Source organism: Xyrauchen texanus, chromosome 36, assembly GCF_025860055.1.
Source record: "Xyrauchen texanus isolate HMW12.3.18 chromosome 36, RBS_HiC_50CHRs, whole genome shotgun sequence".
In the NCBI taxonomy this organism is placed as follows: Eukaryota; Metazoa; Chordata; class Actinopteri; order Cypriniformes; family Catostomidae; genus Xyrauchen; species Xyrauchen texanus.
Window position 1 is genome coordinate 4,571,107 of NC_068311.1, and position 13,902 is coordinate 4,585,008.

At 38.2% G+C, this 13,902-nt stretch overlaps 1 protein-coding gene across 1 annotated transcript in view; it reads left to right on the forward strand.

The window, feature by feature from the left end:
* The first annotated feature begins 553 nt into the window (after positions 1-553).
* The window catches only part of LOC127629752 (ephrin type-A receptor 4-like), a 92,440-nt gene continuing 79,091 nt past the window's right edge, over positions 554-13,902 (forward strand). The window contains 4 exon segments of the mRNA XM_052106974.1: positions 554-635; positions 1,198-1,433; positions 3,229-3,355; positions 3,620-3,757. Coding sequence (XP_051962934.1) covers positions 554-635; positions 1,198-1,433; positions 3,229-3,355; positions 3,620-3,757 — 583 coding nt within the window.

Sequence of the window (13,902 nt, forward strand, 5' to 3'; positions counted from 1 at the left end):
GCATGTGATAGCCGATTATATATGATTATATATGATTATAGCCTATAATAGCAGCGTGTGAGTGACAAAGACAAAGTGAGTGAAAGTTATTCAGGTTTTACGTCAAATAAAATAAGTATTTTAAAGATCTTTGAAATGCACTTTGGCATGCCCAGAAAGCAAAAGTTTACTGCTTCAACCAATCAGCTCTCTGTTACGGGATTTTGAGAACCAGTCAGAAGGCAATGTTCAAGTAATAGACAAAGAGCTTTTGGCAAAACTCATAAATGTCTCCATATAGTTTGAGAATTCACGCTCATCCTTAACGCCTGTTAAAAACAATAACGCGCATAATTAGAACAAGGAGTACAAAAGAAGAAATTAAATCGGACTAAAGGCTTTTTATTTCATCCACGAGTATTTTGCTCTTTTTCCTTGAGGGATCAAAACTCTCGTCGGAGCTCATATTTTGTGATTTTTGAACGTGGAATATTTTCAGGTATTTTTAAAGCTCTGTTGGTCTTTCAGAGGTGACCCCTTGTTCACTTGCCCGACGTAAGTTTAATTAGCGGCAATGACCGCCTTGGCAGGGACCGTTCCCAGGATGATGCGTCCATCTCTGTCTCAAAACTTTCGCAGTGGATTCCCGATGGAAGGTAAAAAAAAAATTAAATACTCATTCAAATAAAACTGTTATTTAAAGCCAGCTTTGGCTTATATATGACGCTTAGCTAAAAACAGTTTGAGAAGCTCCGCATGTTTTTAATACATCCACAATGAATAGATCTAAAATACTAATATTTTTGGATGGGGAAAAGAGTGACATTTTAATGGTTAAATGTTGCTTAATATGGTTCTCTGAAGAATTTTATTTTTGGAACGTTGGAACATTTTGGTTGTAATTGGAACCATTTTTAAAAGTGTAAAATGTGTCTATTTAAATTTTAAATTAGAGTTGATTTTTGCCTATAAAACAGACTTGAACTAAAATGTAAGTTGTTTAAATGTTAAATAAACGCATGAGAAATGTAAGAGAATTAAATGCACATGTCGCAGGCTGTCCCCTTCAATAGAAGCCAGTTGTTTGGGATAGATCTTTATATTTCTTTCGTTCTTTTCTTCATTTGTTTGTTTTAGAGCCTTCGGGATGTTTATGTTACAGGTTTTTGGCTCTAACTTTATTACTATCTCTCCACTGTCTTCACATGGGGTTTCCAGTTTCCACTCCGATGGGCCAGGGTCGAGTCAACCAGCTCGGAGGAGTTTTCATCAACGGTCGGCCTCTACCGAATCACATAAGACACAAGATAGTAGAGATGGCCCATCACGGGATCCGGCCCTGCATTATATCCCGCCAGCTCAGAGTCTCTCACGGCTGCGTGTCCAAAATCCTGTGTCGGTACCAGGAGACTGGATCCATACGGCCCGGAGTCATCGGCGGGAGTAAATCCAAGGTGAGGCCCTCAGCAGTGTTATGACAGTTTTCGTTTTTTTAATATCGATTTTATTTCTATTTTATATTCAATTTGTCATTTCAAATTAGTTTTAGTTTTTGTTAGTTTTCCACAGTCTGTTTTCAGATTTCTCAGTTTCAGTTTAGTTAGTTGTTATTTTAGTCATTTGTATGGCTGCAAAGCTGAAGTTTACTGGTACCATTTAAAAAGTGTACCATCATTACATTACTCAGGACAGTCTTGTGTTTCCTCTAGTTGTATTATCATGTTTAATTTGGAGTGTAAATAATGCAAATGTTATAATACAGGGAGAATATGGGTAAAGTGACAAAGGACATTTAAACTTCATACCCATTGTTTCCAGAATTTCCTTAAATCATTATTAATCATTCGTAAACTATTCTTTGGGAAGTAATTAAAGGGATAGTTTAGCCAAAAATGAAAATTCTCTCATAATTTACTCGCCCTCATGCCATCCCAGATGTGTAAAACTTTCTCTCTTCTGCAGAACACAAATGAAGATTTTTAGAAGTATGTTTCAGATCTGTAGGTCCATACAATGCAAGTGAATGGTGGCCAGAAATGTAAAGCCCCAAAAGCACATTAAAGGCGGCATTAAAGTAATTCATATAACGCCAGTGGTTTAATCAATGTCTTCAGAAGTCATACGATAAGTGTGGGTGAGAAACAGATCAATATTTAAGTCCTTTTTTACTGTAAATCTTGACATCAGCAGTCACCTTGGCAATCATGTATTCAGGCTTGCACTATGTGAACTCTACTAGGAAGTGTAATCAAGCTTGAAATCATGATCATTCCTGTAGACTGCAATTACAAGTATAGTGAAAAAGGAGTTACATTATTGCCTGTTCTCAGCCAAGACCAATTAGATTACTTTTTAAACCACTTATGGACTATTTTATGCTGCTTTTATGTGCTTTTTGGAGCTTCAATGCTTTGCACCCTGTTGACTTGTGTTGTATGAACCTACAGAGCTGAGATATTCGTCTAATATCTTTGTTATGTTCAGCAGAAGAAAGAGGTCATACATATTTGGAATGTCATGAGGGTCAGTAAATGATTAGAGAATTTGCATTTTTTGGGGTAAACTATCTCTTTCACTATTGATGTTTTTACTTTGGGATGTGTGGCAGAGCTCATTTCATGACCACCAGTGGGAAAAGCAATGGTAAAGAAAATGACACTAAACGTTGAGGTGTAATGCTTGTTAATGTTACTGATTTATGATGTAAAAGTGTATAAGAAAATAAAAAATCTGTGATTTGGTAAAAAGAGGATTCCACTTCTCAGTATTAAGCATTTCTTCATTTTTGTTTCTGACTAAAGTCGAAGACACCCTAAGCTTTCTTCAAACGTATAATGGTAGTTTATGTGTGTTTGGATCGTAATTAAAAGTGTCAAGAAATGGAAAATTTCCAAAAGTGTCCCACTTTGCCCATATTCACCCTAGAATATCAAATGAAGACCATGCATTTACATTTTTATTTTAGTTAGTTTTGGAGTTATGACAAAGTATTTTAGTTTAGTTTTGAGTTTTTTTTCCATTAAGTTTCAGTTTTCGTTAACTATAATAAAACTGGCCCTCTTTTACTGCTGGGATTCTGGATAGGCCTATTTCCAAGGAATTTTGTGAGCAAACAAACGTTAAATCAAAGCAACATGTCGATGTCAGATGATGTTATGAGCCTGAATTTGAAATAAGATTCTTTGAAATGCAATCAGGCATGTTGTTGATTATTTTAATTTAATTTTTGTTTTTATATATTATATACAGACTACATCTCCAGAAATGGAAAAGCGCATTGAGGAATATAAACGGGATAATCCAGGAATATTCAGTTGGGAAATTCGGGATAAATTGCTCAAAGAGGGGTTTTGTGACCGGAACAACGTACCCTCAGGTATGGTGTAAAAACAAAGGTAAAATATCCTGAGATTACAAAGCTCAGTAATAAAAAACATTGGGTCCATATGCATAGAAATGTTTTAAATAAGAGAAAAAAAAGTGGATATTAGTTTTTTAGGCTTACTAACATCTTTTTCAATGCAGTCATTAGTCTTAAACTTGCAATTATAATAATGTAATTTCTCAGCTTGCTGCATAAAATCATATTCAATGTTTTCACATTTATTGAGCGCTTACACTTCGGTTCTACTCTGTACAGTGAGTTCAATAAGCCGCATTATGAGAGGCAGATATGACTCAAAATGTGACGAAGAGGAGGAGGATGAAGAAGACCTTGAAAGGCAAGAACTGGCACACAAGAGCGGACACCACATCAAAGGGATTTTAGCAGACAGATGTGAGTGGATCCAACAACCTTTTTAAGTCTTTGTATTAATATCATACAGATATTACATGATGGCTTTAATCTGGTGTTGTTTCTCTAAAGGATTGAATTAAAATGCTATATATTTTATAACAGTTTTATAAATTACTTGAACAGCTGGTCTCCCCTACTATAGGTATTGATTAGCGAGTTAACAATAAATAAGTAATTTAAACCAATACGAAGAGTCTGCTGAAAATTATGATCGAAATATAACTTTTCTAACAAATGTATAAACTCATTATAGTTTTTTAGGTTGAGTTATTTTTGTCCAGTTGACAATCCACGAGTTTAGATAATTATTATGGCAGCACATGGCAGGAGGGGAGTGAGAGACAAAAGCAGGCAAATGAGTTAATCAAACATTGAATCGCACACACAATCTGCCACTTGAGGATGAAATTGAGTGACAAAAGCGCGCAAGTCTATTGAAGCTCACACTTCTGGCAGCAGCATGAGGACAAAAGCGCACGTTCCCCTCACAGCCTAGCACTGACAAAAGGCAAAATGCTATTTTTTATCAAGAAAAAAGGAAACTGGAGGCAAAAAACGAAAACTTGCAAAAAACTGCAAATAGAGGGTCTAACATGGTAGCAATGATGAATTATCATTATCAACGAATACTGTTTGTCAAAGCAATTGCATCTTTGAAAGTTCCTGTAGGGTCCACAACAACATTGTACTTGTTCATAAAGCAAGTAAATTATGACAGAAGAGAAATATGGTGGTCTAAGTACTATTTCAGTACAGTTGTCACCTGAGACAGGGGTGCAACTACATATTTGTTGAGGGGTATGCAATATTAATGTTGGTGCTAAGCGCTATTTTATTTTGTTATGGTATTATTCAACAACCTCTTGCTTGATCTGCACACAGTAGGTGTTGTTGTAAAGCTTAGACTCTTATCTTTACAATGAATATAGCTGATCTGACCAATTCTAAAATACTACGTTTAATATTGCTGATAACTTAGAACTGTTCCATTAAAAAAAAAAAACCTTAAAAAAAAAAAATATCTTTGGAAAGGTCTTGATTAATAGAATATAATGAGCAAATTTGTTTCATTTAGAGACCAAACTGCAGTGAGTATTATGGTTTGACATCCTCATGTACAGTTAAAGTCAGAAGTTTACATGCACTTTGATTGAAGTCATTAAATACACATTTTTAACCTCTCCACAGATTTTATATTAGCAAACTATAGTTTTGGAAAGCCTTTTAGGATATCTACCTTGTGCATGACACGCGTAATTTTTTGCAACAATTGCTTTCCAGACAGATTGTTTCACTTTAAATTGACTATATCACAATTCCAGTGGGTCAGAAGTTTACATACACTAAGTTAACTGTGCCTTTAAGCAGCTTGAAAAATTCCAGAAAATGATGTCAAGCTTTTAGACAACTGAATTGGAGGTGCACCTGTGAATGTATTATAAGTCCTACCTTCAAACTCAGTCTTGACATCATGGAAATTAAAAGAAATCATCCAAGACCTCAGAAAAAAATTATTGTGGATCTCCACATGTCTGGTTCAACCTTGGGAGCAAAACACCTGAAGGTACCCCATTCATCTGCACAAACAATTGTACGCAAGTATAAACACCATGGGACCAAGCAGCCATCATACCGCTCAGGAAGGAGACGCATTCTGTCTCCTAGAGATGAATGTAGTTTGGTGCAAAAAGTGCAAATCGATCCCAGAACAACAGCAAAGGACCTTGTGAAGATGCTGGAGGAAACAGGTAGACAAGTATCTATATCCACAGTAAAACAAGTCCTATATCAATATGACCTGAAAGGCTTCTCGACAAGGAAGATGCCACTGCTCCAAAACTGCTATAAAAAATATCCAGACTACAGTTTGCAAGTGCACATGGGGACAAAGATCTTACTTTTTGGAGAAATGTCCTCTGGTCTTTTTTACTGTTAGAACACCATTCCAACCGTGAAGCATGGGGGTGGCAGCCTCATGTTGTGGGGGTGCTTTGCTGCAGGAGAGACTGGTGCACTTCACAAAATACATGGCATCATGAGGAAGGATATTTATGTGGATATATTGAAGCAACATCTCAAGACATCAGCCAGGAAGTTAAAGCTTGGTCACAAATGGGTCTTCCAAATGGACAATGAACACAAGCTTCCCTCTAAAGTTGTGGCAAAATGGCTTAAGGACAATAAAGTCAAGTTTTTAGAGTGGTCATCACAAAGCCTTGACCTCAAACCGATAGAAAGTTTATGGGCAAAACTAAAAAAGCGTGTGCGAGCCAGGAGGTCTACAAACCTGACTCAGTTACACCAGTTCTGTCTGGAGTAATGGGCCACATTTCCAGCAACTTTTCAATTGTGAAAAGCTTGTGGAAGGCTACCCAAAATATTTGACCCAAGTTAAACAATTTAAAGGCAATGCTATCAAATACTTACAAAGTGTATGTAAACTTCTGAACCACTGGGAATGTGATGAAAGAAATAAAAGCTGAAATAAATCATTCTCTCTACTATTATTCTGACTTTTCATATTCTTTTTTTATTTTTTATCCCTTTTATCCCAATTTGGAATGCCCTGTTCCCACTACTTAGTAGGTCCTCGTGGTGGACCGGTTACTCACCTCAGTTGCCTCCGCTTCTGAAACAGTCAATCCATGCATCTTATTACGTGGCTCGCTGTGCAAGACACTGTGGAGACTCACAGCACGGGTGGCTCATGCTACTCACCATGATTCACGCACAACTTACCACACACCCCATTGATAGCGAGAACCCCTAATCACAACCACGAGGAGGTTACTTGCGGTTACATGCGACTCTACCCTCCCTAGCAACCGGGCCAATTTGGTTGCTTAGGAGACCTGGCTGGAGTCTCTCAGCACATCTTGGATTCGAACTCAGGACTCCAGGTGTGGTAGTCAGCGTCAGTACTCGCTGAGCTACTCAAGCCCCGAAATTTCACATTCTTAAAACAATTGACCTAAGACAGGGAACGTTTTCTACAATTAAATGTCAGTAATTGTGAAAAACTGAGTTTAAATGTATTTGGTGTATGTAAACTTCTGACTTCAACTATATCTTTAAAAAAAAAGATAAACAGCATTTCCATCACATTTTGGTTTATTACTTCATGAAAAATACACATGGTAAAGAAAATGACATATCAAACAAGCCCTCACTCGACATCATACGATTTGTAAATCCAGAGATATTCCTCAGAGTGTCCTGACGCTACTGGCGCTAGAGCTAATAGGGATCGCTATAGCAACGGTATTCTCTGGGAGCGGTTTTCTCACTGAAACATGACCCATTGTGTCATAGATGTGTCAGAGCTTTCTCAATGGATCTCTAGAGGGTGTCAAATTCCATATTTGGACAATCCACGTGTCACGTGTTCAGTGTGGGTCAAAGATATAACAAAAATAAGCTGTGTCCCAAATGACACACAATACACTATACACTTACGAAATATACAATACATTTAACCATAACTGTTTTGTGTGAAAATCACTGCACTGCTGCCAGACGATTGGCTGGTTTGAGTATTTCTGTAACTGTTGATCTCCTGGGATTTTCACACACAACAGTCTCTAGAATTTACTCAGAATGGTGCCAAAAACAAAAAACATCCAGTGAGCGGCAGATCTGCGGACGAAAACGCCTTGTTGTTGAGAGAGGTCAACAGAGAATGGCCAGACTGGTTCAAACTGACAATGTCTACGGTAACTCAGATAACCACTCTGTACAGTTGTGATGAGAAGAATATCTCATCATTTTACTCGTTGGAAAATGTATCCCGTTACTGGGAAAACAACACTACTGTTAAAATAGCTGAGCTACTGTCAGGGTATGAAAAAGTCGTAAAATTATTAGCGACGCTACTACCCAACACATAACTGCCTTTTCCTTAACATTTCTTTGTCAAGAGGTCTGAGAGATGATAAAAATGAGTCTATTTTTGCCTAATCGCTGCCTACTGGCCATCAACTGAATGACTCTCTGTTTTGATGTTCTAACAGCTCATCCGTCCGTGACTAATGAAGGTGAACGTTATTTAAGTGCCACGATGCCCTGCTAACACCACTTCAGCTCCCTAAATAATACCGATCATGGTTCCATGTCACACTTAATGACGACGGGAGTTTATTAAAGGCTATTTCCCTCAATAGGGTCCAGTGTTCTCCTCGGCTGTTCCTTCATGGCCTGGAGCGGTAGTCACAATGGGGGCGAGCCTCTTGTCATGCGTGCTGCCACAATGGCCGTCCGTCACGTTCTGCCCGTCTTGCCATCCAAGAAAGACGAGTCCCCAAGCCGATTAAATCAAGCTCTTTTTTGAACTTCACTTTCATCTGGTCAATGAGTCAAACACGCCTCTCTTTCTCCTTCGCTCCCTCATGCCCTGCTCTACCTCTTTTTCGCCTAGCCTGCGGCACATTTTCGGTTAATATCTGTGGCCCGTTGTCTGTCTCTTCCATTCCCACCAACCCCCCCAAACGCAACACACATTCCCCCTCTTTTGGAGCCACAGACAGCCAAGTTGGGTTCACTTCTTTTGAATTTGGCAACAGTTTGATTCCTGAACCCTTTCCTTCATACTGTCTCCATATATCATCTTATAGACTTAAAGATGTTGGCCTGTTTGAGAGGATTCTGTAGCTTATGAAATCTCACTGTTTGCTATGCTCCAAAATTCATGCCTCAAAACATATAAGAGAGTGTTTTGTGCATGACTAGGCATATCGAACAGCGAAAAAACAAGTTGCACATTTTATCAGGATGTAAATTTCGATAAAATGTGTTAAAGTCATTGACGCTCCTATAATGCACACATATGCATATGTCACCAACATATGCAAAAACATGAACAGAAGCACACAAAAACAAATGCATACATTAATAGTCAAGGGAAGTGCCAACTGGCCCGGTGTGGGATTGTTTGCGTGTCACCATGGATTATGCAGTCAGCAGGACTTAATTTGCTCAAAGTCAATACAAACACACAAATACAAAAACACTTGCATGCAAACATGCAAATGCACAGCCAGGAAGAAGAAGTCGAGAACGGCGAATGTGGAGCAACACGTGGAGTTATGCTCTTGTATGAACGTTTAAAGTATGCATCATTTCCTTTGCCGCCTTTGGCTTGCTCACTGGGGGCCTAAAGGCAATATTCAATCATGTTATTGATTTGAACCGCACAATGAGGACTTTCAAATGTCACACCTTCATTTTCCATTTTCTGGTACAGCATAACTTTCTGTAAAGCTTCATTGAGACGATGTGTGTTTTGAAAAGTGCTATACTAATAAAATGACTTGACTTTGAAAGAAAGAAACAGGGTGTGAGAGATTGTGAGGATGGACAATACGGGGAAACCCCAAAACAAAACCGTCTCCACTGTGTCCATTGTCAGGGTCAGCAGACTTAGGAATCTGTGTCTGCTTGCGTCAGGCCCTGAAGGCAAAAATATAATGTGTGTGTCTGTTAGCACACAGCGAGTGAGACAGAGAGAGAGACAGACAGAGTTCAGAAGGGCTAATGCAGTAATTTATTGGATGGTTGATTAAGAACACTTATTATATAGCTTACCCAATTACAATTAAGAGCAGTTTCCAGTTAAATTCATACTTTTAGTGATTAAAATATTACTCTGTTAGGATAATCTTATTTAAGGTGGTAAATTAGCGATAGCCGACAAACACTTGTTTGAAGATGCATGTTTGTGTGCGCGCGTGTGTGTGTGTGTGTGTGTATTCACTTGTCAAACAAACAGTGTGGGCAGTGTGAGGTCAATGTCGTTTAACCTCCAGTGAGCAAAGGTCACATTGGCGTATGTTTTGAGTGGCAGGTGACCACTTCCCATTTTATCTTGTTTTCCCTTCAGGATAAAAACAGGTGTTCTGAGTGTTTATTAGTCATGTGTGAGCTTGATGTACCCCATACATACGCCTATTGTGGTTTAAATAATTTAATCATCGTTTCTAGTTGAAGCGGTAGTTCACCTCTAAATTAAAATGGTCTCTTTCTTCAGCAGAACAAAAATTCTTCAAATTTCTAGAAGAATATCTCAGCTCTTTTGGTACGCTCAATGCAAGTGAATATGTACCAAAATGTTGAAGCTCCAAAAATCACAGAAGTCAGTGTAAAAGTAATCCATATATGACTCCAGTGGTTAAATGGTAACAGATCAATATTTAAGTCCATTTTTACTATAAATTCTCCTCCATGCTCAGTCAATCTCTACTTTAACTTTCACTTTTACAGTCACATTCTTATTCTCGTGTTTTTGGTGATTTACATTCTTAATGCATATGCACCCTACTGGGCAGGGAGGAGAATTTATGGCAAAACTTTACTTAAATATTGATAGGTTTCTCACCCACACCTATCATATTTCTTCTGAAGTCATGGATTTAACCACTGGAGTCATATGGATAACTTTTATGCTGCTTTTATGTGCTTTTTGATGCATCAAAATGTTGGCACCCATTCACTTGCACTGTGAGGACCTACAGAGCTTCTTCTTATAAAAAAAATCTAAATTTGTGTTCTGCTGAAGAAAGAAAGTCACATCTGGGATGGGATTAAGGGTGAGTAAATGATGTGAGAATTTTCATTTTTGGGTGTATTATCCGTTTAACAAATCCAGCGGACACACTTATAGAAGGTGTCTTCAATGTACTTAAAGGAATATTCCGGATTCAATACAAGTTACGCTCAATTGTCAGCATGTGACATAATATTGATTACCGGAAAAATTACCCCTCCTTTTCTTTAAAAAAAGCAAAAATGGAGGTTACAGTGAGGCACTTACAATAGAAGTGAATGGGGGCCAATTAATGTAAACGTAAAAATACTCACTGTTTCAAAATTATAGCCACAAGATGTAAACAATATGCGTGTTAACATGATTTTAGTGTGATAACATCACTTACTAACCTTGTAAATTTATATGCAATTTTATTACTTTGTTGCATTGCTGATGTAATGTCAACAAACACTAAATCCAGGGCTGGACTGGGAAGAGAAATCGGCCCGGTATTTTACATAGCAACTGGCCCAAAAGTTGGGGGGGGGAAAGTTGAGAGACCGTCATTTTGAGGTCCGTTCTGCAAAAAGCGGCGAGTCATTTTAGCTTATCGCGGCCGACCCACCGTGTCTCCCGATGGCCAGTCTGCCCCAAAGTGCGTTGGCCCACTGGGAAAATGCCCGGTATGTCAGATTACCAGTCCAGCCCTGAAAAACAACTGTAAAAATTTTGATTTAAACAAATTTACAGCTCAAATAATACATTTTAAAAGAAGAATTTATGTTAGTGCTTTTATAAAATTATAAGCGTCACATTTCTGCTTTTAAACTCTCCAAAACTTGGCTCCATTCACTTCCATTATAAGTGCCTCACTGGGACAAGTCCAAATAATTTTTTGTGGTAATCAACATTATGACACAGATGCTGTCGATTGAGCTTAACTTTTGCACTGAACCTGGGATTTTCCTTTAAGCATTTGATACAATGTAATTACTGTGTACATGACTGTTGTTGCGTTATACTCAAATTTAAAGTACCTGGCATTTAATTACATCTGTAGGTACACTGTTAACCTTACCCCTAACCCTAACTCTATCCCTACTCCTAAACTTACCCATACAGTACCTCAACCTTGTTAGCATCAAATGTAAATCTTGTGAGTCACTTGCACAGAAAACACAGTTTCTCACACAAATGCAAGCAAGCCAATGCAAATCTGAAATAGTTTTAATAACAATTCTTCCCTTCCATGTACTGTGTATATGGAACAATGGTGTTTTTTTGTTGCTGCCCTTAATTTTATGGTGTGCTTTGCTTTCAAGTAATATCACATTCTTGGGCTTCGATGATTATTTAATTCCACCATACAACTGTAAATGGCTTACATGCTATATTAGTCTTTCTCCCATGTAGATAAGCCACATTAAAAATCACAAAAATAAAATGGCTAATTATCATTTGAATTATAATTTAATTGCAGTGTATATATATTGTAATAATGGCCATTTCAAGTTTTGTTTTGCGCATGGTATCTGTTTAGAAGTGACACTTTCAGTGCGAGTCTATGGGATATTTTTTCACCCATTTATTCAACCGCCAGTCAAAAATCTTAAGTCTGATTGCTTAGAAATGTACCAATCACGTCTGTAGAACCAACGGTTTAAAAATATTTAACCGTAAGTATAAGCAAAAGTATGATGCTTGCTTTAAAAAGAAGCGGTAAAAAAACAAACAAACAGACAAAACAGCACATGTGGCACTGAGCAGAAACGTGTGGTTTCTTAAAGCAGCTGCGAGGGTCACAGTTGCTTTTTAACAAGTCAAGTCCTCCCTCTGTTTCTCTCTTTTCCTAAACGCCTGGGGGCAGATGGGCCCATGAGCTGTCACTCATCCTTTCTGTCTCTGGCATCTGTTAGTTCTCTATGTACTGCTTAATGTAGTCGGGCAGTCACTCAGCCAACCCGGGCCAAGAAAAGGACCCGTCTTGCTCTACCCTTGCAGAAACGCTGCATTTGTTCCCAAGCTTTCTTTTGTCCTATTCTTTGTCTTTCTCTTTTGCTGTTTTTGATGGCGAGGGGGCATGTCATTGGCTCAATTAGCCCTTTTCATTACCTGCCCCCAAGAGAACTGGAACACTCACACAAACAAAACACGCAAACTTAGAGCACTACACATTCACACACACATATGGCTTTACCTTGGACCTCTGCCATTTGCCCTCAACCAAAACTAAGTGCCTGCTGGTTACGCGCTCGCTATTCCAGAGTATTAATGAAACTTTTTAGGTGGAGTTTTGTGTACATGAACGCATGAGGTAAATGTGCTCGAGGTGATATTTTGGGTTGGAATATTGAATTTAAGAGGAGATGGAAAGAAACGGTGGATGTAGATGCTTTTAGTGACCACACCGTTTACATAGCAGAGAGTTAAGATATCTAAGCAAGACCTTAAAAGACATACTCACGCACATATACCCGCTGAAATATCTGGCAAAAGAACTCTGTTATACTCGTGAGCTCTGACTAGATACTTGAGCTGTTTCATTTCTATGATGTGTGTCTAGAAGTCTGTGGTCTATATTTCTGGCCTATATGCCCAAATAAATCCTGTGTTTATGGTTTACTCCAATTATCTCTCTTTATTTCAGCTGCATTGCTTCTTATTCAGTCAGCAAAATTATAAAAATGCAAGGATTTACTTATTTGCTACCGTTAAAGTAGTTCTCATATTTACATTATAATGTACCCATTTGGAAGATGCTTTTATCTAAAGCAACTTACAGTGCATTCAAAGTATACATTTGATCAGTTTAGGTGTTAACTGGGAATCAAACCCATGACCCCGGCGTTGCAAACTCAAACGATGCAAACTGGAACCCATCTCTATAGCAACCTTGTGTCATTCGTTGAATGCAATGTGGCAGTTTCCTGGTGAAATGAACACTAGAGGCGCTACAACAACAATGACTTTTACTCACTTTCACACAAATCACGAGTAAAATGGCAGATTATAAGTTAATAACACTTATTTTCCACCCTGTTCCTCACAATGCTCTCTTATGACATCTTAAAAGTTTTGCTATAGTGCCTGACTTGTGGCAATACATTTTAATGTTTGCATTACATAACTAACCACATTTACAATCTAAATTGTGCGGTAGCACAACTGCATTTTTCATTTCACATTTGCTTGAAACCATCGTTTTGGTTTAAGGTTTAGGGCAGGTCGTCAGTTTTGTTGATTTAAAACTAGAGCATTAACCTTAAAAACCCTCATCTGTTTGGGAGAAAAGGTTACTCGCTTTTGGCGCCACACAGTGGACATTTCATGATATTTGTAAGAAACTACATGATATCATTTTGGCAAAAATATCGCTACGGTCACATAATTTTCATGCGATCAGGTCGCATAGATCACTTGTTATTCTGCTCACATTTCTTGAATCTATCAGAATAGCATTTCTATTGGGAAGACACATAGGCTTGAGTGAAGTTTAAGATGCCATTTATTTGATAAATGTAAAACAGGGAGTAATGTCTCTCTCTTTGGCGTAGGCCCCGTCCGGCGGTCCGAGGGAGTTGTACCCGGAACCATCATGTCCTGC